Source organism: Lichenostomus cassidix, chromosome Z (assembly GCF_008360975.1).
Source record: "Lichenostomus cassidix isolate B80296 chromosome Z, HeHo_3.0, whole genome shotgun sequence".
In the NCBI taxonomy this organism is placed as follows: domain Eukaryota; kingdom Metazoa; phylum Chordata; class Aves; order Passeriformes; family Meliphagidae; genus Lichenostomus; species Lichenostomus cassidix.
This window is the reverse complement of record NC_139511.1, coordinates 36,947,918-36,972,483: the sequence shown is the minus strand read 5'-3', so window position 1 is coordinate 36,972,483 and position 24,566 is coordinate 36,947,918. Positions and strand designations below refer to the sequence as shown.

At 37.0% G+C, this 24,566-nt stretch overlaps 1 protein-coding gene across 6 annotated transcripts in view; it reads left to right on the top strand.

Moving 5' to 3' along the window:
• AOPEP (aminopeptidase O (putative)) overlaps window positions 1-24,566 on the top strand; it is a 191,480-nt gene that overhangs the window by 10,649 nt on the left and 156,265 nt on the right. For 3 of the 6 annotated variants that reach the window (XM_085043636.1, XM_085043633.1, XM_085043638.1), the window contains exons 2-5: window positions 2,915-3,868; window positions 11,785-11,951; window positions 18,393-18,555; window positions 22,684-22,932. In XM_085043636.1, coding sequence (XP_084899762.1) covers window positions 3,063-3,868; window positions 11,785-11,951; window positions 18,393-18,555; window positions 22,684-22,932 — 1,385 coding nt within the window. In that variant the 5' untranslated portion in view covers window positions 2,915-3,062. Of the gene's footprint in view, window positions 1-2,159; window positions 2,247-2,744; window positions 2,796-2,914; window positions 3,869-11,784; window positions 11,952-18,392; window positions 18,556-22,683; window positions 22,933-24,566 lie in introns of all 6 variants that reach the window. The other 3 variants (XM_085043634.1, XM_085043635.1, XM_085043637.1) reach the window with 3 other exon arrangements.

Here is a 24,566-nt window from a genome sequence, read left to right as displayed (position 1 = left end):
GTACCACTTGAAGGCCTTATATTTGGAAATATAAAGCTCCACAGTCCTTGGGAAGTGAAGTTTGCTGTACCTTCATAATGTAACTCCTACTTCTAAAAAAATAAAATTGGTGACATTATTATAAAATTAGCATTTAAATTAAAAGCATGCATTACTATCATGCCTTAAAAGTGTAGTGCATAAATTTGGTTGCTTTTCCAGTTTGGAGAGCTCTAAATAGGACTGTCTCACATTACTTCTGACACCGCTTTGCTTCATGGGATGGAACTTCCTGTGTGAGTCTTTAGGGGAGAAGTAAAATTATCATTTTTAACAGAAGCATGCTTTGCACTGAAGACAGAGCTTTTTACTAACTCAATATCAATATGAAATTACCAAAATACAGTACAAAAATACAAAGATTTTAAAATGAGTGAGTCCCCAGCACCATCAGCACAGAATAGCATAGCAGGTTCTTTGTTGCGCAGTTCTAATGATCTGTAGACTCTGTAGGAAAAATAAAATAATTTTCAGGTGTTCAGAAACTGAGAGACCTAGAAACAGCTGTTTAAATTCACTTACTAGTGCTTGGGAGAAAGAGAGGCTACATAAAATTTTTGAAAGCTGAGATATCTAACAGTTATATGAGATAAGATTAAACAGACACAGTGTTACATATGATTTAAAATTCAGTGTCAGAGTGTATGCAGTAATGGTTGTCACTTGTCTGCAAGTGTGTTCCTCTACACTTTTGTTGCTCTCTTTGTAAACATGATTAATGTGTCATCTCCACCAAACAGAAGTGTTGATTTGAAACTTTCAACTGTTGAAAACAAACACCCATTCTATGTGGGTTTTTACCCACATTGGCCTTTTTTCAATTGTCTCTTGAATCTCATGGATTTCATATTTTGGTTTTAATAGTTTTGAAGATAATTTATAGAGTGTTTTAAATAACAATTCAATTTTTTTTCTATTTTTAAAAAAATTTGGATAGAATTTAGTTGTATGGCACCTTTTAGTCTCCCCTGTTAATAAATATTAAATAAACCTGACAGTTGTGTGAGAGATGCTTTTTTACTATGGTAGCTCAGAACTTGATGTCAGTGAGTGTAATTATCTTAATACTTTTGAGGTAAGAAATTGATCACATCTTCCAGATGCAAAACACAGAAAGAAAGATATAAACACGTATAAGTAGTATAGCATAAATATTAATCGTATAGTACTCGTATTTTATAAAAGGTGTCAGTATTGTATCATACATATTTTAAAATTAAAAATGTGTTTGTGCAAAACAGTTTGAATGTTAGTTCAGTGTTTGGTTTTTCCCCACCAAGTCACTTTATTTCTTTTCTCTGTCACCAATAATTAGAAGTAACTGTGACTAGAGAGACTCAGAAAAATATCCAGATAATGTCAAGTTCAGTCCACAGCATTACATACAGACATCACAGATGCATTGCTCATCTTGCCTGAATTTACTGAGTTATTTCAGTGAAAGAAAACCTTCTGACGTGAGCTTGTTGTCCTGGTGTGTTAGCAGAAGTACAGTCGGGTGGTAAAAAATTGAAAGGAAGATTTTCTCAGCTTGTCTTCAAAGACAGCCCTTCAAGAGCTGTTTCTGACTGCTTTCTTGATGAAAGCTATTGAGGAAGGGAGATACTTGCTATGTTTTTGTGCTTTGTGTGCAACTAATTTAGGGAACAGAATAGACAATTAGTTGCCCCGAGTCTTTCACTTACTGGTAGTAGCTTGATAGCATGCCCTGGATTCCTACAAAACATACAGCAGGTCTTGGAGGAGTCAGTTCTCCTCTGTGCTGACTTTGGGAGCTACAAAAAAACTGCTTTGGACAGTGAAGTCTATGATGAGGTGTGAAACTGTGAAATAATGTCACAATGGAGTATCTCCTTTCTTAAGGATTTAGAATCTGGCCAGCCTGCCTGACATGATGAGTGTCACTGTAATCCCAGGGAGAGAACAGTCCATATTCCATTCTCTGATTTCTATTCCTTGACTAAAAAGCAGACAAAAGGGACTTAAGTAGGCTGCAAGTGTGTGATTTCAGCTCAATGGTCTTAGCAAAACAGAGAATGCATGGCAGTTTAACTTCTGTGATGAACTTCTGCCGGTTGTTGCAACAAATGGTGCATTTTAATATTTTTGTGCTTTTGTAGATATTTACAGGTTTTCCAGTGAAAAGACATTTTGTATTCTGTAAGGCGCTATTATGAGGAGCGTTGTGAGTTTCCAGCTACTAAAATGTAATTATATACCTTAAGTATTTAATTATAGGTTTTAAAAATCTTCATGAGCAATCTCAAAGGAATAGTTGGAATGCACTCCTTGTAAATTGGCACATTTTCTTGTCATTTACTATAAGTGCTGATGTGAGAGTGGTTATAATGTGGAAAGTATATTAATCTGTGGACATGATTTTAAATAGGAATTTATTGCTGTAAAAATTTAAGGCATATGAGGTGATTTAGAGTTACTCTTGTTACTTAGAATCCCAGTGGAAATATATAATTATCTTTTGATACATTTGAAAAAATGCAACTTTGGAAACAAACAGTGCAGTAACAAATTAAATTAGATGTTATATAACAATGTTTTTTTTCTGAAGGATTATTGTAAGTGAAGAGAGTCAACAGAAGTTGAATTCAGTAAGGGTTGTTTCTGTCATTTTGTAAAAGAAGTATTTTCATTTGAGTTCTTATCTGAAAAATACAGTTCTTATCTGAAAAATTGGTTCTTGACAGGAAGTCCTGAAGCAGCCAGATGCCATTCTAGCCTGATGCCATTCTGTGGAGGTGTAATCACCCTTTAGCTGTACTATTTGTAATAAAGGCAACTGGATTTAAATAGATATTAGAATTAGTGCATTTCAGAAATGGTTGTGAGATTATTTCCTTTTTTTCTTTTCTTTTAGAATGCAAGAAGTGGAGAAACTACAATTTCAGTATTCTAATCTTATTCAAAATTATTTTTGGCACTGGGAGTCTGTATATTCTCCTTCTGGAGTCATCATATATAAGAATTGTCTAGGGCTTTGTAAAACTGTTGCCCAATAGACAAACATGGAGACACAGCTAGACCCTATGAAGGATGACTTGCCTTTAATGGCAAACACTAGCTACATGCTTGTGAAGCACTACGTATTGGACTTGGATGTGGATTTCAGAAGTAGAGTTATTGAAGGCAGCATAGTTTTATTCTTCGAGACTGGGAGCCAGTACAGGAAAACCAGCAGTACTGGCCAAGAATGCTGCCAGTCACAGTTTGATGAAACCTGTAAAATGAGGGCATCTGAATCCTGCCACATTCCTATGATAAATGTGAGTACCTGTTCATCTAAAACAGAATGTAATGATTTTGCTGTCAGTGGTAAAGAAGAGGAAGCTACTTCGGATGAAAACAGTAACCATAGCAACAATGAACAGGCTTCTGGGATTTCTAGTTCAAAGGACTGCTGTGACATAGAGAATCATGGAAACAAGGATTTTCTCCTGGTATTGGATTGCTGTGATTTATCTGTGCTAAAGGTTGAAGAGGTAGATGTTGCTGCTGTGCCAGGCATTGAAAAATTTACAAGGTCTGCCAAGCTAACTGGTGTTTCAAAGGAGCCAGAAAATCTCAGGAATCAGATTATACATGAACTTGTGAATTTACCTGCAGATCACTGGAAGGAACAGCAATACTATTTTACTCACTGCAGCCAGGCACCTGGCTGTGGGGAGCTTCTGTTTACTACTGGCACCTGGAGCTTGGAGATAAGGAAATCAGGAATTCAGACTCCAGCAGACTTTCCTCATGCAATAAGAATATGGTACAAAACCAAACCAGAGGGAAGATCTGTTGCATGGACTACAGACCAGAGTGGCAGGTATGTACCTATTTGCTGAAAGCTTTGTATGCAAAAAATTTAAACAGGTACAAGAATGGAGAATCATGTAATTGCTGAGCAACTGTGAAGACGATGAGTACGCTCTTCCACGGTTTTAATTTCATCCTTGGTTTAAATCCTTTTGCTGTCCTGTAGAAGAACAGACAAACTCTCTGCTCATGAAAGCCTAATGGACTTGAGGATCTCAGGCCTGTCTAAGTGATTGTGTTTGCTCTTTCTGAGTGGGAGTAAATAACTTGTGTGTACGTGGAATGGGGAATTAGCATTTAGGGAAAGAAAACGTATGAATGACAGGTTATTTTTACTGTAATATTTTGTGCTTTTTCCTTCCTGGCTTACACAGCATAAAGTTCAATATACATAACATTTAATAGAATTACTTCACAACTAGTCCTTTATCAATATTGTAATCAGCTTAGAAATGCAGTCTTTTCCTGTTTTGTCACTCCTAATCAACTTTCAAAATCTCCTTCATCCATAATGCTAGGTACATTCATGATAGCAAATGAACTGCAAACTGAAAGAAGAATTTGCATTATATCTAGTGTTTGTGAAAAGTACCTGGTATTGTACAGAAATCTTCAATATAAGCCCTTTATAGAAGTGAGACTACAATCCGCTCTTGACTTCTACAACTGTAACTGTTTTATTGCAATGTTCAAAGGTGGATTTTAATGGCTTTTATTTCTTTATGATGTCTAAAAAGCAGGAACAAAATTGGAAGCTAAGGAACAAATTTGACCAAATTGAATACTTGCTTTTCGTTCCCAAACAAGAGAGATATGGTTACCTTTTATTTCAGTTATGCTAATGTAAATTAAATCTTCTCATTGGCATCCACATTAGTGAGGAAAATAAGGCCTTTTAATTGTATTTTTAGTGGTATTCTACTACTAATCAAAAAGCACTATCAAGTCCAGAAATGTCTCAATCCCTTCCATTATTCCTTTGTCCTTTTTCCTTTTTTTTCCTTTTTCCTTTTTTCCTTTTTCCTTTTTTTTCCTTTTTCCTTTTTCCTTTTTTCCATTTTTTCCCTCTTTTCCTTTTTTCCTCCTTTTTTTCTTTTTTCATTTTTTCCTTTTTTTCCTTTTTTGTCCTTTTTTTCCCTCTTTTCCTTTTTTCCTTTTTTTCCTTTTTCCCTTTTTTCCTTTTTTTTCCTTTTTTCCCCTTTTTTCCTTTTTTCCCCTTTTTTCCTTTTTTCCTTTTTTTCTTTTTTTTCTTTTTCCTTTCCTTTTTTTCCTTTCCTTTTTCCTTTCCTTTTTTTTCCTTTCCTTTTTCCTCTCCTTTTTTTTCCTTTCCTTTTTCCTCTCCTTTTTTTTCCTCTCCTTTTTTTTCCTCTCCTTTTTTTTCCTCTCCTTTTTCCTCTCCTTTTTCCTCTCCTTTTTCCTCTCCTTTTTCCTCTCCTTTTTCCTCTCCTTTTTCCTCTCCTTTTTCCTCTCCTTTTTCCTCTCCTTTTCCCTCTCCTTTTTCCTCTCCTTTTTCCTCTCCTTTTCCCTCTCCTTTTTCCTCTCCTTTTTCCTCTCCTTTTTCCTCTCCTTTTTCCTCTCCTTTTTCCTCTCCTTTTTCCTCTCCTTTTTCCTCTCCTTTTTCCTCTCCTTTTTCCTCTCCTTTTTCCTCTCCTTTTCCCTCTCCTTTTTCCTCTCCTTTTTCCTCTCCTTTTTCCTCTCCTTTTTCCTCTCCTTTTTCCTCTCCTTTTTCCTCTCCTTTTTCCTCTCCTTTTTCCTCTCCTTTTTCCTCTCCTTTTTCCTCTCCTTTTTCCTCTCCTTTTTCCTCTCCTTTTTCCTCTCCTCTCCTTTCCCACTCCCTGAGGAGTTATTTTTGGTATGAGTTTGGGAAATTTAACTGGATATAGTACCCTTAGGTATGAAACTTCTGAATTTTGACTGCACGCAAAGGTAGGGCAATTGCCCATGATCATGTCTGTCTACCTGCCCTACAACTAGTGTTAGCAGCACTCAGCTTATGTAGGACTCCTCCTCTGTGTGCTCTGAGCATTTAAATGTTTCTTTTAAGCATCTAAATCATGAGCAGTTTTGACTCTTTATAACCCTTCTGCTGCAAAGCATTGTTCTTACTTTAGTGACATTTCATAGCAGCTGTACAAAATAGGTGGAATTTTATGGATCAATAATGGAGCAGGAAAAGTAGGCTTGTCATGGATCAGACAGTTTGATTGCAAAAAATATATACTGATTTATTGTCAGGCTTTTGTAGGGTATTCCAAAAACTAATGCCCGTCAGAAAATAAATTTTCATACCACAGTCATTAGGATCTTTCTTGCTATCTTTTTAAAATCAAATTCTATATGTGATGAGCCCATAAACATAGTGGTAAAGCTCATTGTACAAAATAGTGTTGTATCTTTCCTGCCCTTTCTAAAAATAAAGCCCCTTTATAATGTATAAAGTACTATTACATTGTATTCCCACAGGAGAATTCTTCAAATTGTTCCAAATTATGCATTTGGTGCTTTTTTAGGCAGATGTCAAATCCTTTGCCAAAGGAGTCTATACTGTGGTTCCAACCCTCAAGGAAAGTAAATAATAAAGTACAAGCATTGTGTGACCATTTCCAATATGTTTCCTCTATTTAACACTAGTACAATGTTTTGAAATGTAGTTTATGCACAATTTTAGCAAGACTTCCATTTTATTTGTTTTAAAAATGATGTATTATAATACACCAAAAAAACCATTTGAAACAAAGCTTTGTGGGATGAGTTTAGGCAAGTTCAGATATGTGTATACAAATGTTATCACAGCACTGCACACTTCTGGTTTTAGCAGAGAATTGAACACACTGAATTTCAGCACTTCCCTATCTGAGCTTTTGGGACCAAACAAAAAAGTCAGCCACAGAGCTGACATGTACTAATGGAAAGAGGGAAGGAGGGTAAGTGTAAAGGAATGATCAGGAGGCCTACCAGAATACACTTGATGAAAAGGACACTCTTGACCTTTCTAAACTTGGATGCTGGTTCCTTCCATCCCTGGTATGATGACACAGGTGTGTGTACTGCTGGGCAATAAGGCATATTAGGGAGCTAATCTAACTGGAAATAAGTAGACGGGGAAGAGAGTAGAAGAGAATGAGATTTGTTTGGAAAGTACTATTGAGGTTAGTTTGGAAGGTAGAGATATCTACTACCTGTTGGAAAATATGCCATGAAAATAGATGTTTATTTTTCAGTGGCATGAGTTAGCATCATTCTGTGTTCTTCGAAGCTGAAAATGCAGGAAGGGAATAAAAAACTTGGTTTTCTTCATAGGCAAGGTTTGGTAGAATAAGATATTCCAGAACCCTGGTGGGTCACAGACTAAATCCTAAGAGGCTACTCTCAGCTGTGGGGAATTATCTACTGTTATTTTGTATAATTTTGTTCCCAGTAATGCATATTTATATTTGAGCAATTAATGATGCAGTTTGAGGTTTATTGGATTACTCATGCGATATGCAGTGATTTCCTAAGACTGACAAATGGTAGGAATAGAATGGATAAGTAAAACAAAAATAAACAACAAAAGTAGGCAGACTCTGAGTACAAAATCAGTGGATTAGATATTCCTGTAAATCTGGAAGGCAACAAATAAATATTTGTAAAAAATGTAAATTATCTGCTCTGAATTAGTTGTCCTAACTAAAAGGAAGACCATGAGAAACATGGGTATTTTTGACTTGCTTTTTTCAACAGAAAAACATAAACAAGAATATCTGCTCTGATGGAATGTGATGACAATCACCGGCATCTTGCGGATATGTAAATTGTTAAAGCAGAATAAAAAAGTTGATGTGATCTAGGTCCCAGGAAATCCTGCTGCTTCATGGAAATGATAATGTAATTTAGAGAAAGGAGCAGCTGTGAACAGCAGTGCTTTTACAGTGATTGGCCTTGGAGTTGGAGGAGGTTGCCATCTTACATCCTTAAATTGAGACAGCCCTTGCAGAAATAGGGAATGTAATTTTTCAAATACATGATAGGGATAGAGTATCTGCACTGGGCATTTTCCCTGATAAAGCCTCAAACAAACCCTAGACAAAACAGGTGGACATGGCTGAGCCTTAGGGCATGTTTCAGGTGTTTGATGGCAGGTATTTCAAGGTTCAGTATTTCTGTTCAGAGCATCGATTATCAACTGGACATTTATTATTAGCTTTAAGATAGTGCTTAATTTGTTATTATAATTAATAGGCTTACATGGCAGAAGGAGATCTGTCAAGAGCTGGTTTAAACTGATTGTGTTTCGTTATATAAATATATGTGGACTACTGCTGATTTAGGATTGCATGAATCAAAGAGAGGTTACTGATCAACAGACGGTCCCCCTAGAGGCAAAACCAAACAGTACCACAACTAGTGCTTGATTTCTCCAGTAGTCTGGGTGGTAAGTATCACTGGTGATATTTACCCATGTTTCTCATGGTCTTCCTTTTAGTTAGGACAACTAATTCAGACAAAATAATTTAAATTTTTTACAAATATTTGTTTGTTGCCTTCCAGATTTACAGGAATATCAAATACATTCATTTAATGCTCAAGGTTTGCCTACCTTTTTTATTTTTATTTTTTATTTATTTGTCATGAAGTGGTCCAGAGGAGTGACCAGAGACATGTTTTGTGGGTGCTTGTTTTTCCAGTATAACAAGTAACTAGACAAATAGTCTGAGTTCTCTGCTTATCTTTCATTTTCTGCTTGAAATTTCCTTAACTCTTCCAACTTACCTTGGCAAACATTATGGCTAGCATAAATATTACATAAGAAGATGATTTGAATGTTACAAAGACCATTAAAAGTGAAAGACCAGAGATGCAGAGAATACATAGTAGAAACTGGAAAGGAACTGTGAAGTTTCTTGCTAGGACAGGTAGAGATAAATGGTAAAAAAGGCAAATATGGGTATCGATTGATAAAAGCAGTCTAAACCTAATTGTTTGTTATTGCTATTCTGTCATGTGCATAGGTAAGCTAGTAATTTTTCTGTGTCAAATGGAGAAACTGACCTGTATCAGGATAAGAATTATATTTCTGGTCTTCTTATGTGCTGGAATTGTGCTGCCTGACCCAAAACAAAGACAATTGTCAGCTGCAGTGGATATCCTAAAGTAACATTGCACTATTACCAATTCTGTAAAAAGAAATTACTACTGTAAAAGAAATATAACAAATATCTAATTGAAGTCTGATATAATTATTCTTCTGTTTCCTTGCAAAATTTAGAACTTGTCTAAAGAACTGTCTTTTTTAGCAGACTGACATAATTGAATATATTTAGGTATGAAATAATGAAGTAAAAAAGTATACCTGGACAAAAATGGTATTAAAATGGGTGAGAAGCACAAAGAAGTCCTAGTTCTGAAGAACAGATTATGTACTTGACCAGTCTTTCTCCACTTACCAAACTCAGTTTCTACTTGGGCCTTTATGGTAGAGACTTGTGACCTTCCTGTGTGTGTATTTTAACATTAAAATGTCTTGGGGGAAAAGAAAAGCTACTGGATTAGGTGACTTTGAACTAAACCTGTAGAAACAGATTGAATGTTAGCACTAAGCATATCTGTTCACTGAATTTCATTTTCCCCATCTGCAAAATGGTGCTGACATTATATACAAAACACCTTATGGTCTGCAGGTAAAAGTGCTCTCTGAGAGCCAGGTGGCATTAATGGTCTTGGTAGCATCTATTTATGTGATATTTCTATTGTATTTGACACAGTATTACAACATTTAGTCTAGCAGTATTCTGCCAGCCAGTTTTCTCTGTCATTGTGGCATTTTCCTCTATTTCTTCAGGATATGAAAATCCCCTTTACTGCTCTTAAGAGTGGATTGTACCAATGGCAGTGGCAAAACAGCCTTCATAATGCATGGCAAATCATTGGGAAAATATGTGTAGCAGTAATCACTAATCCTACCTTTCCTCTAATTTCTATAAACTCCACTAGGATCTCTTTTTGTACACCAGTGTATTTTGATAAAGGTTTCATGAATGAGAAATCACCCTTTCATCCTGTCTCACCATATGTTTGTTTTAGGGTAAATAATAAGCCCTGTAGCTCGTGACTAGCATTCCTAGGAGGAAGCAGGTCCTGCTGGAAGGTGAAAAAACAGATTCTTCATTTTTCTTGTCAACTCACTGCCATGCACTCTTTATTTTTGCAGGAGATAAGCCAATTATTTTATGTATATCAGAGTTGGTTACAGATTCAGTTCTAGGAGTTTAATTCCAAATAAATTAATTAAAAATTTATGCAGATTAGTGTTCTATCACATTTTGCTGTACATTGTGTTTTACTGTTTAAAAGATAGCTGTTTGACTTTCTTTCCACTGCAGTTACCTGAACTTGATACCAAGGTCCTACCCTTATTCACTCATGTACCTGACAGGGGAAGTTAAATTATTTTCTTTTTCTGCTCACATGCATTAACAATAGGCCTACTTAAATGGCAGTTTTCCATCCCTGTTTTGCTGGAAGATCAGCTGGCCTGCATGGGTTAAGCCACAGCAACTTGGTTGTACCAAGGACAGCTCTGGATCTAATAGCACAGATAGCACTGACAGGATGAGAGGGCAAAAATATCTTTAGAATATATTTAATCTGTGACTGACAGTATCTCCAAATCCTTTCACTCAGTATAGTTTAGAGTTGGTTTTAGGGAAGGATTAATTTTGAAGGAAAAGCAGTTTGGAGGGGAGTAAACAAAGCACTCATATCTTAGCCATTGCAAAATCAGTTTTGCCCTAACAACTTGTCTCGTACTTCCTAAAGTGTTTTAATACTTTTTAAACTCAAGGGATGAAAGAGACTGATCAGAATATTTTTAGCCTCAATCATTCACAAAATAATGTGTTATGTTCCCATAATATTTAGCTTTAAATATCGTAGGTTTTAAAAAATTCAATGTAATGAAGTGATGCTTTCAAGATTTTCTTTCTTTTACTGGAGAAATCTGTTGGCTGGGGCTTTTTGATATAGTTTATACTTGAAAAAATAGCTTTTTTATTAAGATTAGTGATGTTGCTATGCAAGTAATAGGAATTAAGATAAAACTGCAAAATGCAACAGAATAAGTGAACCAAGAATCATTACGTGCATCCACCAGCAACAGCAAGCTAGAAGGAGTTAATGCAAGGCCTTGTTACCTTCCCAGCTGTAGCTAAGTGCTAATAAGAAATTGATAGTCGTGAATTATTGCGGCTGAAATTGGAATGAGGCAGTAGACAGAGAGGCTGCTGTCAGGGAGAGGGTTGTAGAAACGGCAAAAAGGGCAGTACTACAAGGAAGATTGCTATGTGAGAAGCAAGAAGGAAGCTGAAGCTGATAGGAGAGAAATTATTTCTTCTTACTATATGCCCTGTGGTTGAAATTCTCAGACAGGTGACCTGGGTGTGTTACCTTACTCTAAGATTAAATGTAAAAATGTCAGGATTTATTGAGGCTTGAACTAAGGAAGACTCAGGAATGCTGAGTTTGCATGAGCCTCCAGGTTGGTAGTCCAGGAGACTGGATTCATAACAGTGCGAGCACCACTGGGATGACATGACAGCAGAGAGGTGTCACAGGTGTTGATGTAGCCCTGCAATGGCCTTATCAGAAGATACTCAGAAGCCTTTGGCCTTACAGGTTCAACTGGAAGCTATTGTATGAGGCTGGAGAAGGGAAAGACTGGAGTTAGTCTTTTCTTGTTTGAAATTATTGTAGTAATCTTGCTTTTTTTGTCTTAAATTACTTAGATTGTACTTTGAGTGGTTCATGTCACACAGGTTTGGAACCTATGGAGCTGTGGTTAAAGAAAAAAACCACCTCAGTACAACAGCAACTTTGATTTTTGATATAGAACTTAGTTTGGTCTTTCTCATTGTTATTCCAACTTCAATCTCTTTTCCTTCCATCTAGGCCATGTGTTTATACAATGGGATCACCAATAAACAACAGAGCCCTTTTCCCGTGCCAAGAGCCACCCATTGCCCTGTCAACATGGCAAGCATCAGTCCGAACAGCTGCAGGCTTTGTTGTGTTAATGAGTGGTGAAAACTCCGCAGAACCAGTCCAGCTTCCAGAAGGTGAAATGTGTTTTTTATGGCAAATGATTTTCAATACTTTTATAATTAGAAATAAAGCTTAGTAAATACATGACTTGTGAAAAAATGAAGTTTCTAACCTTAAAAGCACTTCCCTATCTCTCTGTAATCTCTGTGTCATTTTGTGGAAAAGTTACCTGCTCAAGGCCTCAGGGTAATTTCATAAGTATTCAAAGTATCTATATTTCTGCATATCACTGTGTTGCTTACTTTTTTTCCCCGCTCTGTGTTTCCAAAGCTAGATTTCACTTTTCATAAAATGGCTTTGTTTGAATCTGTGTATTTGAGTGTTTTGTAGATGAGCTGCCTTATCATGCTCTCAGCAACTTCAGTGCTTAGTTATCTTTCAGTTTTAGTTCTGTAGTCCAACGGGTAGTTCATGTGATTAGAACAGCCATTGTGTCATATTTGTTTCCTGAAATACATGGAATAGCTGAGGAATATCAGGTCAGTGCCCTGAAAATCTGATAGCTTTTTTTTTTTTTTTTTGCATTGATAAAACATACCTTTTTCAACAGTAAGCAAACAAACATTTCTTCTGTGTTGGTTATACTTTATTTGTAAATTTCTTTCTGCACAGAGATGGAAGGCAGTTCTGCATATAATAAAATTTTTCTTCCTCATATTAGTTTTGATATCTGTCAAAGTGGATCAATATTTTCTAGTGTAAGTAGTTCTGATGAGAAGCAGCATATATGAAAATGTTAGAATTAAGTTTTTCTGGGGGAAAAAACCCCTTCTGTTTCCCATTAAATAGGCAGGTTTCTTCTTGAGGGGGAAAAAAAAAGAATGAAAGTCTCCTTGATTTGAGAACCATCAGTTAATCCATTTGCATGGAATCTTCTGGTAATATTTGGCCATATGTGAAGCCTCTTTCAAAGCTTCTTCCTGCTGTTGAAATATGGAAAACTGCCATGATGAGCTGTTCAGCTCACTTGGAGAATAATACTTTCCTGTCTCAGCATCAAGAAAGCAAGAAGACTCTTGGTTTCAGACTAGGATAACAGCTTTGCCATCAGTGTATAACTAGTTTAATGAGAGACCCTCATTTTCTTACTTACATACAGCTGGAAATGGCAAACCAGCAAGCTGTTTGGAATTGTAAAAATTTACAATACTAATACAGAGGCAAAAAGTAAAAGCAGTAATATAGTGAGGAATGTTTTAAAACCCAAGATTTAAGTGCTAATCTGAAGCTCTGAATAAATTTCTAGTGTATTTAGGAATACAAATTTGTTAGTTTAATTAATAGGACTTTTGAGAGTTAAAAAGTTCAAAATTTTCTGTTCTTTTAAATAACCTGTCCACATAGATCTTGTTGTTTGGCAGTTATGGAAGGTATATGAAAAATATTCAACTTAAAATTTTGTCTTTACACACCAAAAAGCCTTCCAGGATAGCTTCAATTTAAATAAATTTGCCAGATTATTTATGTACACTATGCTATTGCTGTGCTACATATTTATAAAATCATATATAACTGGCAGAATAATAAAATTTATTTTTAAAAATGCAATTTATTGTAAAGAATTAGCATTTTGGTAAGCAGTATTGAGTAAATTTATTCTGAATAGAATTACAAGTTAGCTGAGTATTTTTTTCCTTTAAATGTCATATTTAAAACTACTGTGCAGGCAGGAAATAAGAGAACAGTGAGCAAAGCTGATTCCTTCATTCTTTTAGAGATCTGCATTCTGCTTCATGGACACACATCTCTACATGTACAGGTGCAGTGCATAGCTGGGCTAGGTCTGTTGTACAGATTCCTCATTGGCCACATGTGTTTGCAGGTTTTGGCAAGAGTGTATATCCTTCCATATGTGCCATTTTTGCATTCTGCTTTATACAAAACTGTGGTTGATCCTATTGTTTGAAATGGGGTGAGGTCATGTTTGTTTGAAAATTGTGACAGAATACTTGCACAAGTAAAAATGGTAACTATTTGAGTATGACCTAAAAGTGCTTGAAATACCTTGCATTCTTTATGGAATGCTTAAAGAAGCGAAATTTATCAGAAAAGTGCAATTAATAATGCCCTTTGGGAGAAAGCTCGACAGGGAGCAACACTACATGTATGTGTAATGTGAGTCATTTAAACATTGGATTTCTTTTTCAACACTTGTCAATTTCACTTTCCTTCAGCATATCACTATAACACATAGTAGGTGCAAATACATTTAGTCACAAACACCTTTCTATTTGTTCAGTTCTTATTCAAGAAGTAGATACTCAGCCACTTAGTGTGAAATTGACTGGCTTCCTTTTTATGTGGTTACTCTACTGTTATGTAATCCTTGATCTTGTTTTGACGTCTGCCCTGAGAGTGAGGAGTATACTGGTACTGAGAGAATATATAGTGCTAGAGAAGCCACTGCTACTGCTCTGTGGTTAGCAGAAACAACAGTTGCTTTTGCTTGTGCTCCTCTCACTTTTCACAAGGCCAGACAAAAGAGTTCAGTACTTGCATTGGTTGATCTCCAGCATGTGTGAGAGACTACAGCAGGGGAGTTAAGAGCTCATCATGCGCCACTCATCCCTCTGAGCCAGTGCTGAACTAAATGCTCTTGCATCAATGTGAGGGAGCCCTGTGGGAAGTTCTGATTTCAGATGAGATCAAAAACACCCTGAAAATTACAAAGTTTCAGAAAGTTGAAGGGCTCTTAATCCGGCTGCCCCAGCCAAACAGTTATTTTTTCATAGCTACTTATTTAGCTGCAGGTTTAAATGTTAGCACTAGCTCTTACCTTGTATATCAGTTACTGTGGGGCTATTTCTCCTTTTCCCTAGAGGGAGTTGAGTTTTGGGGGTTTTAGTAAATGGTAAATACCAGCTATATTTTGTGGTGTTTTTGTTAGTGCAAACTATTTGATGGAAAATGTACTGGTAAGTAAAAATATTCATAATGTTCTTGCATCTGGCATTAACAGATATAACTCAGGCATTTTTTTCAGTTATAATGAACTCTACAGGACTCAAACAATTTTAATGATTTCAAAAGTAGCTAAACCCATAAAAAATTCTAGGAAGTAATTACATCATTCATCATTATTACTTCAAGTAGGAGAAATAAACGACCTTTAAATTGTTCTTTTACACAATTATAAATAGATTAAAATTTCCTGCTCTTGTCAAACATTTGCATGGAAAGTTTTTCAGTTTTAACTCATAGAATAGGTGATTGTTGCTTAATGTTTTGTCCAGCTATGACAAAATAGATTTGCTTTGCAGAACTCAAAAAAAAAAAAGTAAAATTATTTTCAGAATTATGGGTAGAGAAAACAACAAAATGTTGTGAAAGTATTGTAATTACATAAAATAATTACGTGCAGGAATCAAGTTGTTTGAAAATTACATTACAAATAGAAGGAGTGGGGGTGATCTACCTCTGTTTTTCCCATGGAGTAACCCCAGCCCAAACTCTTCTTTTTCCCAATGTATTCTTGCTTAGTCTGAAGATATTTTTATGGTACAAAATGCTGGTTTTTGGTAGGAAAGCCACCTTCCCGTTTCAGCTGCACTGTTTGCTGTTACCCTAGAGGTGGAGCTGTCTCCAAGGTAGACACCGAAAAAGGACAGCTCAAGCTGGAGGACGGGGAGAGAAGCGAAAAGGAATTGAGTGAAGCTTGTGATGCCAATTTGTGTGTTGAGATAGATCATAGCATACAGATGAAGGAAAACAAAACAAAGCCCACTGACACGAAGACAGTGTAAGGAAGGAAGTGAAGTTATGGGAAAGATCAGGCTGGGAGACCATCTTCCGGTAGTGAAACGAGAGGACATGAGGTCAGTGAGTTAGACAGGTTGTCTTTGAAACAGTGCTTCAAGGCTCTCTCTAGAGAGAACTTCTGCTAGCATAAGGACTATTTCAGTCACTGATGAGCAGTTGTGATGTTTTCCAACCTGAAGGATTCTGTGGTTCTATAGAGAGAACTCAGTTGTCATGGCCATGCATGTGATTTCAGTCAACAGCTGTAGGATGAATATATAGGTATTTACACAGTTCTAGAGTATGAATGCAGAAGGCATCAAACAGCACTGCAGGAAATGCATTGAGCCCTAGGTAGGTATGCAGAGACAGTATAAAATTTGAATCCTGCTCTGGGAGGATCCACAGTTCACATGATTTCTAAAATCCTTGCAAAAGAAAAGGGACTTTGGTACCTTCACTCTTTTACATGGGCTCAGCTCTGAATAGCATATGTTCATTGCAAATTTGTGTAAATTTCTGAATGCAGTACATCCTGTTCTTCTCTCTGGACTGCTAATCTGATTGCCATTCCTTTTTGACATTCTGTTCAAGCTGTGCGTGGGGTGTTTTTTAGAAAAAACATCTAGCGTCTTGCTTGCTCTATCCTGTCTTACTAAACTGGTTTCTCACTGTAACCATCTCTGATCTCTGTTTGCCTAGCACAGGCCAACACCCTTTCCTTTTAGACGATCTCCTCAGAATTGTGAGAGCCTTCTCCTTTATACATCATGCCATTTGGAACAGTTTTCTGTGACTGCTTTTGACTTCCATGCTTTTTCAGAACATAGTTGAAAACACGAGACAGTTTTTCTACTACAATTCTTCAAATTTTCACTTTTTCCCACTGTTGGTTCTTAAGATTTTACAGTTAACATAACTGCATGGAGCATTTTGTAATGCTTTACAGCATTTAGATGCACCACTTAGTGCAGAATCTCTGAGCCTTGTCCTGTATGCATGTAAGTCAGTGGCAAAGCTGCTAACTACAGTGTGTACAGCCTTGGGCCTCTAGCACAGTGTCTATCAATGAAACTCTATACATCAGGAGTTTGGTATTTTGAAATAATGTATTGTTGCTGTCCTGGATGACCTTTTTCTCTCAAGGTGGCATTTGCTTGTCTTGGCACATTTGTAGCTTTGTTAAGTTAATGATAAAAAAAAAGGCACTGTGAAATCTGGAAAACACTAATCCTCCTTGTTCTTAATGTGTTTGGAGCAGGTAAGTTCATTCTGCTTATTCTCCTGTACTGACAGGAGGTTGGAAAAATTACAGGAGTAATATATGTTCGCCTGACAATACAGAGAAAAGGTTATTGATGATGGGTAGCGCCTAAAGTGGAATGGGGTGAAGGGGTATAAGTGGTTTCTAGGGCATAAAGGAAGCAAAGGCTTTATCTGCCTCTCAGAAGACTTTACAAACAGTATTGTTTTGTCCTAATAAATAGCAGGTGACAAAGTTGTTGAGGCTAAACAAAAGATTCTTTTTCCTTGTCCTTTCTTTGGGCAGCCTGACCTTCTTTGGTCATTAAGGTGGGAAATCAAAAGATGCTTTGCAGCAGTTGTCTATTTCCTTTCCTCTATGCCTTGTGGTCTCCACTCAGTTGTGGTTTTTTCCTTCTTTTTCCTTTTGGTGGTGTTCCATAGGCCTAGTCAGAATAGTTTTGAAAAATTACAAGTATTAAGGTTCTATCAAAATAACTGAAGTTTGTATGTTTCCACCGTTGCCCCAGCTACAGTCATTTGCCCATGATTCATCAGATTGTAACTCATGCTAGGCTCTTTTCAAGACAATCTATTATTGTGGCATAGTAACTGTATTATGACCATAAATAAATACATGGATATGATTCTAAAACTATATCCTTTTTAAAGGGACAAACAGAAGATCTATGTAACATTTATATTAATGAAAAGTATGCTGTTCTAAAACATCATCCACTTTATCAAAATATGTTTGTACATACACTCATCCTCCTTGTCTTCCCACACTGTGTTCCCATAATGATAAAACTTAGCATGTTTTTACCTTGCAATAGATTCTCGTCTTGTTTTAGCACCTTCTGGGTAACATGACCAAATCGTTGATTTAGGTAATATCCCGAGTCTAAGCTTTGATTTCTTACTGCCTGGTTATCATGTACCTCAGATAGCCAGGTCCAATTCACAAGCATTAGTGTTATTTGCTATAACTTGTGTATCAGTTTGGCATTGCCCTGAACACAAAGAAAAGGTTTTGGGTTGTGTGAGATAATACAAACAAGGCAAAATCATAAGGTAGAAGATACAAGGCTGAAAGAGTTAAATTTTAATATATTGTGTGGGGTGTGTATATTTAAAGGTGTTACTAGATTTCATGTCTGATGTAATTCTTGGGCAGTAACAGTACAATCATGTTAACCTGAATTAATAACAACCCACTTATTGATGATATATTTACAAGTAAAGACATTAGCAGTTAGAGCAACATTGCAGGCGTAAGTAAACAGTACTGAATCCGTGGTGGTTACATACAACTGATCTTATATGTCTCAGTGGAATTATTTTTATTTCCTCCACAAAAATACCAGAATGTGAGGTGGGAGGTTTGGCCCAAAATCTCAAGTACATGAAAATGTCAAGTACCTAGTGTGTGCTCTAAGACTGATGAGTATGTACAAATGTTCTTTTGTTTACAGGCATCTTGAGCTGGTACTACTATGTGTCTATGCCAATGCCAGCATCCACCTTCACTATTGCTGTGGGGTGCTGGCAGGAAGTTAAACAGCAGTCCTTCAAACAAACAGCTTCTATTGAAACAAACACTGTGCTTTCCTTGCCATCATCACAAGCTGATTTCAGGTTGGTGTTTATAGTATTGTTGAAAAATCAGATATATGGGTAGCATTTCCATTTACTCTGTGGAATGTGAAAATGAGTCATATTAGCACAGGAATCAAAATAGAACTTGTTTAATCTGAACAAAAAAATCTTGACAGGAAAATAATTCCAAAGGCATTATTTCATGGGTACGGGTGTGGTTCTTTTTATGTGAAAACAAGCTGCTTAGTGAGCAGTAGTGTTCATAAATCCCACTGTCCTCTAGATTTGCATCCTACATCCTTAGTACTCTGCTGCAGCAATGCCAGGTCCTGTCTTGTTTCTTACAATGCCTGACTCTAAGTTCTTTCATGTTGCTTGACTCAGTCCATTCTGGATACCTAATGCCTCCTCCTACAATATTGGCTACTCACATTTTTCTTCTGCTTCAGTCTCATTGCACAGTTAGAGCTGAGCTGTGAAGTGGTTTGCCTGGGGTGATGGGTAATGACATGAAAGATTTATTACAGTGGTCCCATAAAATAGAGTTGGACCAATGATTTGTAGCTGGTTTTGACCAAACTAGTGGAAATGTAGTTATTTTGGATTCATCTTTTCCTCCTCCCAGTCTAGTCAATACTCAGAGTTTGGATCATTACAGAGTGGTGGATGAACAGAACAATGTATGCCTGAAAGTAAGATTTGAAGATAGAAAATAGGTTTCTGAAAAATACTATTTGTTTTCACATGTATTTGCCTTAGTTAGCAGAAGTCTCAGACATGTGACTTGATTTCCTCATATATTACTCTCAGCTTTTCAAATTCACATCATAGCATCGGAGCAACCCAGGTTGTAATGGACCTTGAAAGTTCATCCAGTTCATTCTTTCATGGGAAAAAGCTTAGATGAAGATATCTAACACCCGTTGGCCCTTGTTTGGCCACATGGCTCCTTGTGAAGGGGAGGCTGTGCATTTTGTAGATGCCCTTCAAGTACTGAAATACTGTGACAAGATTCTCTTTCCCCTTCTCTGACAAGGCCTAGCTCCTTCTCTCTTTCCTCACAGGGCAGGTTCTGCAGCCCTTTGTTCATTTTTGTGTCTTCCTTGAATTGTGAGGAGCAGAAGGAGACTCAATGCTTCAGGTGCTGCCCAACCAGCTCTGATCAGAGCGTGGTGATCCCCTCTGTGTCTCTGCCAGCAATGCCCTTGCAGCTGCAGCCCAGGATCTGATTTGCCTTGGTGGCTGCAGTGTCACACCAGCGTCACTGCTGGTCAACTGATTGTCCACCAGGAGCCTCTGTGTCCCTTTCAGCAAGGCTGCTCCCCAGACACACTGCTCCCAGCCTGTGTGGGGCTCTTTGGTTATGTCATCCCACAGCTTTGCATTTCTCTGCTGCACCTCACACTGCTCTAGCCAGCCTCACCCTTTCAGCCTGTCCAGGTCTCTGAGATGACTCTCCCTTCTGATGTGTCCACACAGCTAACCTGCTGGTGCTTTGAATTCCATCATCCAGGATATTTGTGAAGGTACTGAGCAGTGTGAGGACCAGTGTAATTTCTTGAGGAGCTCCGCTGGCGGCATGCTGCCAGCCCTAGTGAAAACAATTGATCACCACTCTCTAAATATGGCCTGTGAGTTAGTTTTGTACCCGTCTTGCAGACCACCTATACATTTTTTGTCTTGCCAGTTTGTCCAGGAGAAGGCTGTGGGAAACTGTGGTCAATGTTTTCACAAGTCCAGGCATAAAATACCACTATTCTCCCCAAGTCAACAGGAATTGTTATTTTTTTTGTAGAAGGTGATTTGGGTTATAAGTATTTTTTCTGTTACTCAATTTGAAACTTTGCTGAACAAATTCTTGTCTTTGAGATAGCTGTTTTGAACTAATACTTTGTTAACATTAAGACAGTGGAAGTCTTTATGGATTTGGTAAAACTAGTGAGACTTTGGAACTTGAGGACTTAATATGGATTTTTTTGTTGGAATTCAAAATTAAAGGATTCTGGTGGCTTTCAGCTTGTCTGATTTTGTTTAAAAATTCTAATTAATATTGAGTATAGAAATTTTCATACTTTATCTAGGATCAGTAAGAAATGCCTATTCTAATTTTAAAATAATTTATAGGTTTGGTGAGTTTCTAGAAATTGGTTTGTGTTTATTTCTTTGCTATTTATACATTTATAATATGACTGCCTCTACAAAAATAAGCTGTAGATGTTCACTATGTATTCCTCTGAAAAGTACAGCACATTCTGTCGCAGGAATTTATTGATTTGGTATAAAGATTATTCTGACCCAGTATTGATAGAATAAATGAAAGTTTCTACTTTCTTGTAAAATTTCTGAAAAAGGGGAAATATTTTTGTAATTTTTTGTAGCAAAAATTGCTGTAAGCTCTAATCAGTGTGATGGCCATAGTTATGTTTATCTGTGTGATGGGTATTGGATGAGTTAATGGACACAGATAGTATAATGTATCTGCAGCAGTTAGTGTCAGTGGAAGAAATCCATCTAAAGTGTCTTGAGAAAAAAAAAAAGACCCAAAATAATCCAGAAATCCTCTGCAAATGTGGTGTCTATTGCATGTAGACAAAAATGGAGACCCTAAGAGTAAAAGGTCGTTTTGTAGATAACCAGGAAATAAAATCTATGTCCTTAAAGATGTGTTCTTACAGTTATGTCCAGATAATCTTTATCTCGTAGTTAGCACAACAGACATTGTTGCTTATTTTAGTCAGTGAGACCAGGTGACCAAACCAACATTATTCATAGTAGCAGATACATCTAGAAAGGGTGTGAAATGGATAGACAAGCAAATGTTAAGCCTGTGTCTCAGATAAGATAGTGGAGATAAGCTCTAGGGCAGTGGGAAAAGGAAGGAATTATGAAGGAAGCTGTTAAAATGTGTAATGTAATTTGTATTCAAGTGCCAGTGAGTTTGACCTAAGGAGGCTATATTAAAGTAAATATTAAATGGAGCTATGATGTTTATAACTTTTTTATCTCCTTTTGGTCATTGGGGATTTGGCAATTTTTAAAAGAGATATGGTGCTAGCTTTCATGTTCCTTCCTAATCTCAACTTTGATAATAAAATAAAAAGTGGCATTGCTTTAGAGCAGAAATATACTGGATTAGACCACCCTTAGAAAAAAAAATTGTGTAGCGACGGATGTGGTTTCTTTACATATGTAGTCAATGAAAGGACTTAGAGTCCACTTCTTTGGCAGAAAGTCTTACGTAAGGTGCTAAAGTTTTAATACTTCAGCAAAATCTCATCCTTTTGTACGTTATAATTTTGTTTTCTGTGTCAGCACTCACCTGGAGCATGATCTTCCAAATATAAATGCTTTGGGCAATGCTGGGTGCTTTGCCTGTCGAGGCATAGTAGAACCAGATTACTTAAACTGAAATTTCAAACCAAGGAGAGGCTGTGCCCTGTAGAGAACACAGGCTAACAGGTGAAAACATGAAACTGATTTCTGTTTAGATAAGAATCTATTTGGGCAAATAACTTACGGTGAAGGTATATGACTCAGTGTTTAGGAAGGATTTGATTTACTCCTCCTTTCTTCCATAAAGCAGGAAACCTTACTTTACAAGTTGAGGTTGGCCTAATGTGGTGTTACAGAATGTCTAGTGTGATAAGCCTGAATTGACATCTACTCAGGTTTTTTACATAATAGCAACAAAAAAAAAAATCAGTTGAAGTTTCTGGAGGATTTTAGTAACAACAGAAAAAATCCTGCTTGGAATTACATTGTAATTGCACCAAAATATTTGTGTTAATGGTATGTTAATATGTATAGAATTTTATTTTCATAGCCAAGTTTGAATAGGAATTTTCTGAATAAATATTTTTGTATTCTTATTAGTTCTTTTTACACATATTTTGAGCACTTATTCTTTTGCTGCATATCTGTTATAAAAACAAGGTGTGACTAGTCTCTCTTTTTAGTTATCAGTTCTACTCAGACATGTATTAATGAGTATTTTAAAGTGTTGACCATGTTATTAACAGGGTAAGAATCCAAGTGAGCTGGTTCTATGGAAATTAATTCTGTCATTTGGATATCTAGAGAGTATCTTTGTCTTAGCATAGTCAGTTGTGCACATTTCTGATATTGCAATTTACATTTTGTTTTGTTTGTTTTGTTTTGTTTTGTTAGATGGCATGAAGAAATCTGTGGTCATGTGGAATATCCCTGCCGTTTCCAAAATCCTGCTGCCAGGTTGCAGGCAGTCATTCCTTACAGAGTCTTTGCTCCTTTGTGCCTTATGGAAAGCTGTGAAGAATATTTGCTTCGGCTAATTCCTCAGTGCCTCTCAGCTGCTTACACCACACTGGGTACCCACCCCTTTTCCAGGCTTGATGTTTTGATAGTTCCTTTCAACTTTTCCAGCCTGGGAATGGCTAGGTAAAAAACTTCTTAGTATATAATCTGCCGTGTTTTGTTAGATTCTTTATCACCTAGTTAACAGTGTCAAGTTGCTGTCAATATAAAGTTGCTGTGCTATTTTTTGTAGACCAAACTTAAAACTCTTGTTTTGGCTGCCTGTGAGTGGGTTTGTTTGCATCCTTTATGACCTTTAATTTTAATTTTAGTTTTAACATGGCTTAGAGAAGGAAAATACAAGCTTATTAGATTTGTGGGTATGAATTTCTACATTTGCCAAACTGAAGTTCTTCTACTGGTTCTATTGATTTAAATACTTGACACTACTGTCAATGTCTTGTTTTCTTTTGGCATTGATTTTAGCCTTATATTTTGACAGAACAGGAGCATGTTAAAATCCAAATGTAGTGTTTCTTCATAAATCTTTCTGAAGGTTTACAAAGAAACCTTCTGTATGAGTTTCTAGTCACCTATCTTCAGAAGCTGAAGGCATATTGCAATGATTGTATTACCAAGTTTTCATGAAATTGTGAAGGCTCTCAAGCCTGTCCAGGTTTCTGTGGGTGGTATCTGTTCCCTCCAGTGTGTTCACAGTACCACTCAGATTGGTGTTGTCAGCAAACTTGCTGTGTGCACTTGTTCCCACTGTCATGTCACTTAAAAATATTTTAAATATTGCCAGTCCCATTAGTGACCCGTGGGGACACCACTCGTCACTGATCTCCTCTAGGACAATAAGCCGTTCTCTCCAACCCTTTAGAGTGTGACCATCTGGCCAATTCCTTATCCACTGAGTGGTCCTTCCATCAAATCCTTGTCTCTCCAGTTTAGACAAGGATGTTGTGCAGCAGAGTGTCCAATGCTTTGCATGTGTTCAGATAGAAATTGACATCAGTTTCTTTTCCCTTGTCTACCACTGTTGTAACTCCATCTTAGAAGGCCACCAAATTTGTAAGGCATATTTTGTCATTAGTGCAGCCATGTTGGCTGTTGCCAATCACCTCTTTTATTTCACATGCCTTTGCATAGTTTCCAGAAGGGTCTGCTACACGCTTTTGCTGGACCTTGAGTTGAGACTGGCTGGCCTGTAGTTCCCCAGATTATTCATCTATACATTTCTAAAAATGGAGGTGTGTTTCTTTTTTTCCAGTCAGTGGAAACTTCATTGATGCCAAAAAGATCATGGCCCTGCAGGCCATGTTTATTCCCCATGTTGCATGCATTAGCATAGAGGTTTTTAAGTTGGACCCTTGAGGAAACTGACTTCCTGGATGAAATTCCTTTGTGCTGCCCTTCAGGTGCCCTTGTGCTGACCTGTGATCTCTCTCCAGGCTCTGGGTATCTTACGAGTGGGGTGGATTGAGGTTCCCCTTCCCCAGCAACTTTAGTTTAAACCTCTGTTCAGCAACCTGGCAAGCCTGAAGATGCTCTTACTCTTCTCTGACAGATGGACCCCATCAGCAGGCCAGGTTTCTCAAAGTGAGTCCCATGGTCCGAGCTGCCAAATTCCGGGTGTGGCACCAGTCCTATAGCCCTTTGTTGATTTGCCATCTTTTAAACTGTAGATTTTTTTTTTCTACAGCTTTCCTCTTGCAGTCCTCTTTTTGGGTTAAAAGTAGAAAATTATGCTGGCACATTACTAGTATTGTATAGTC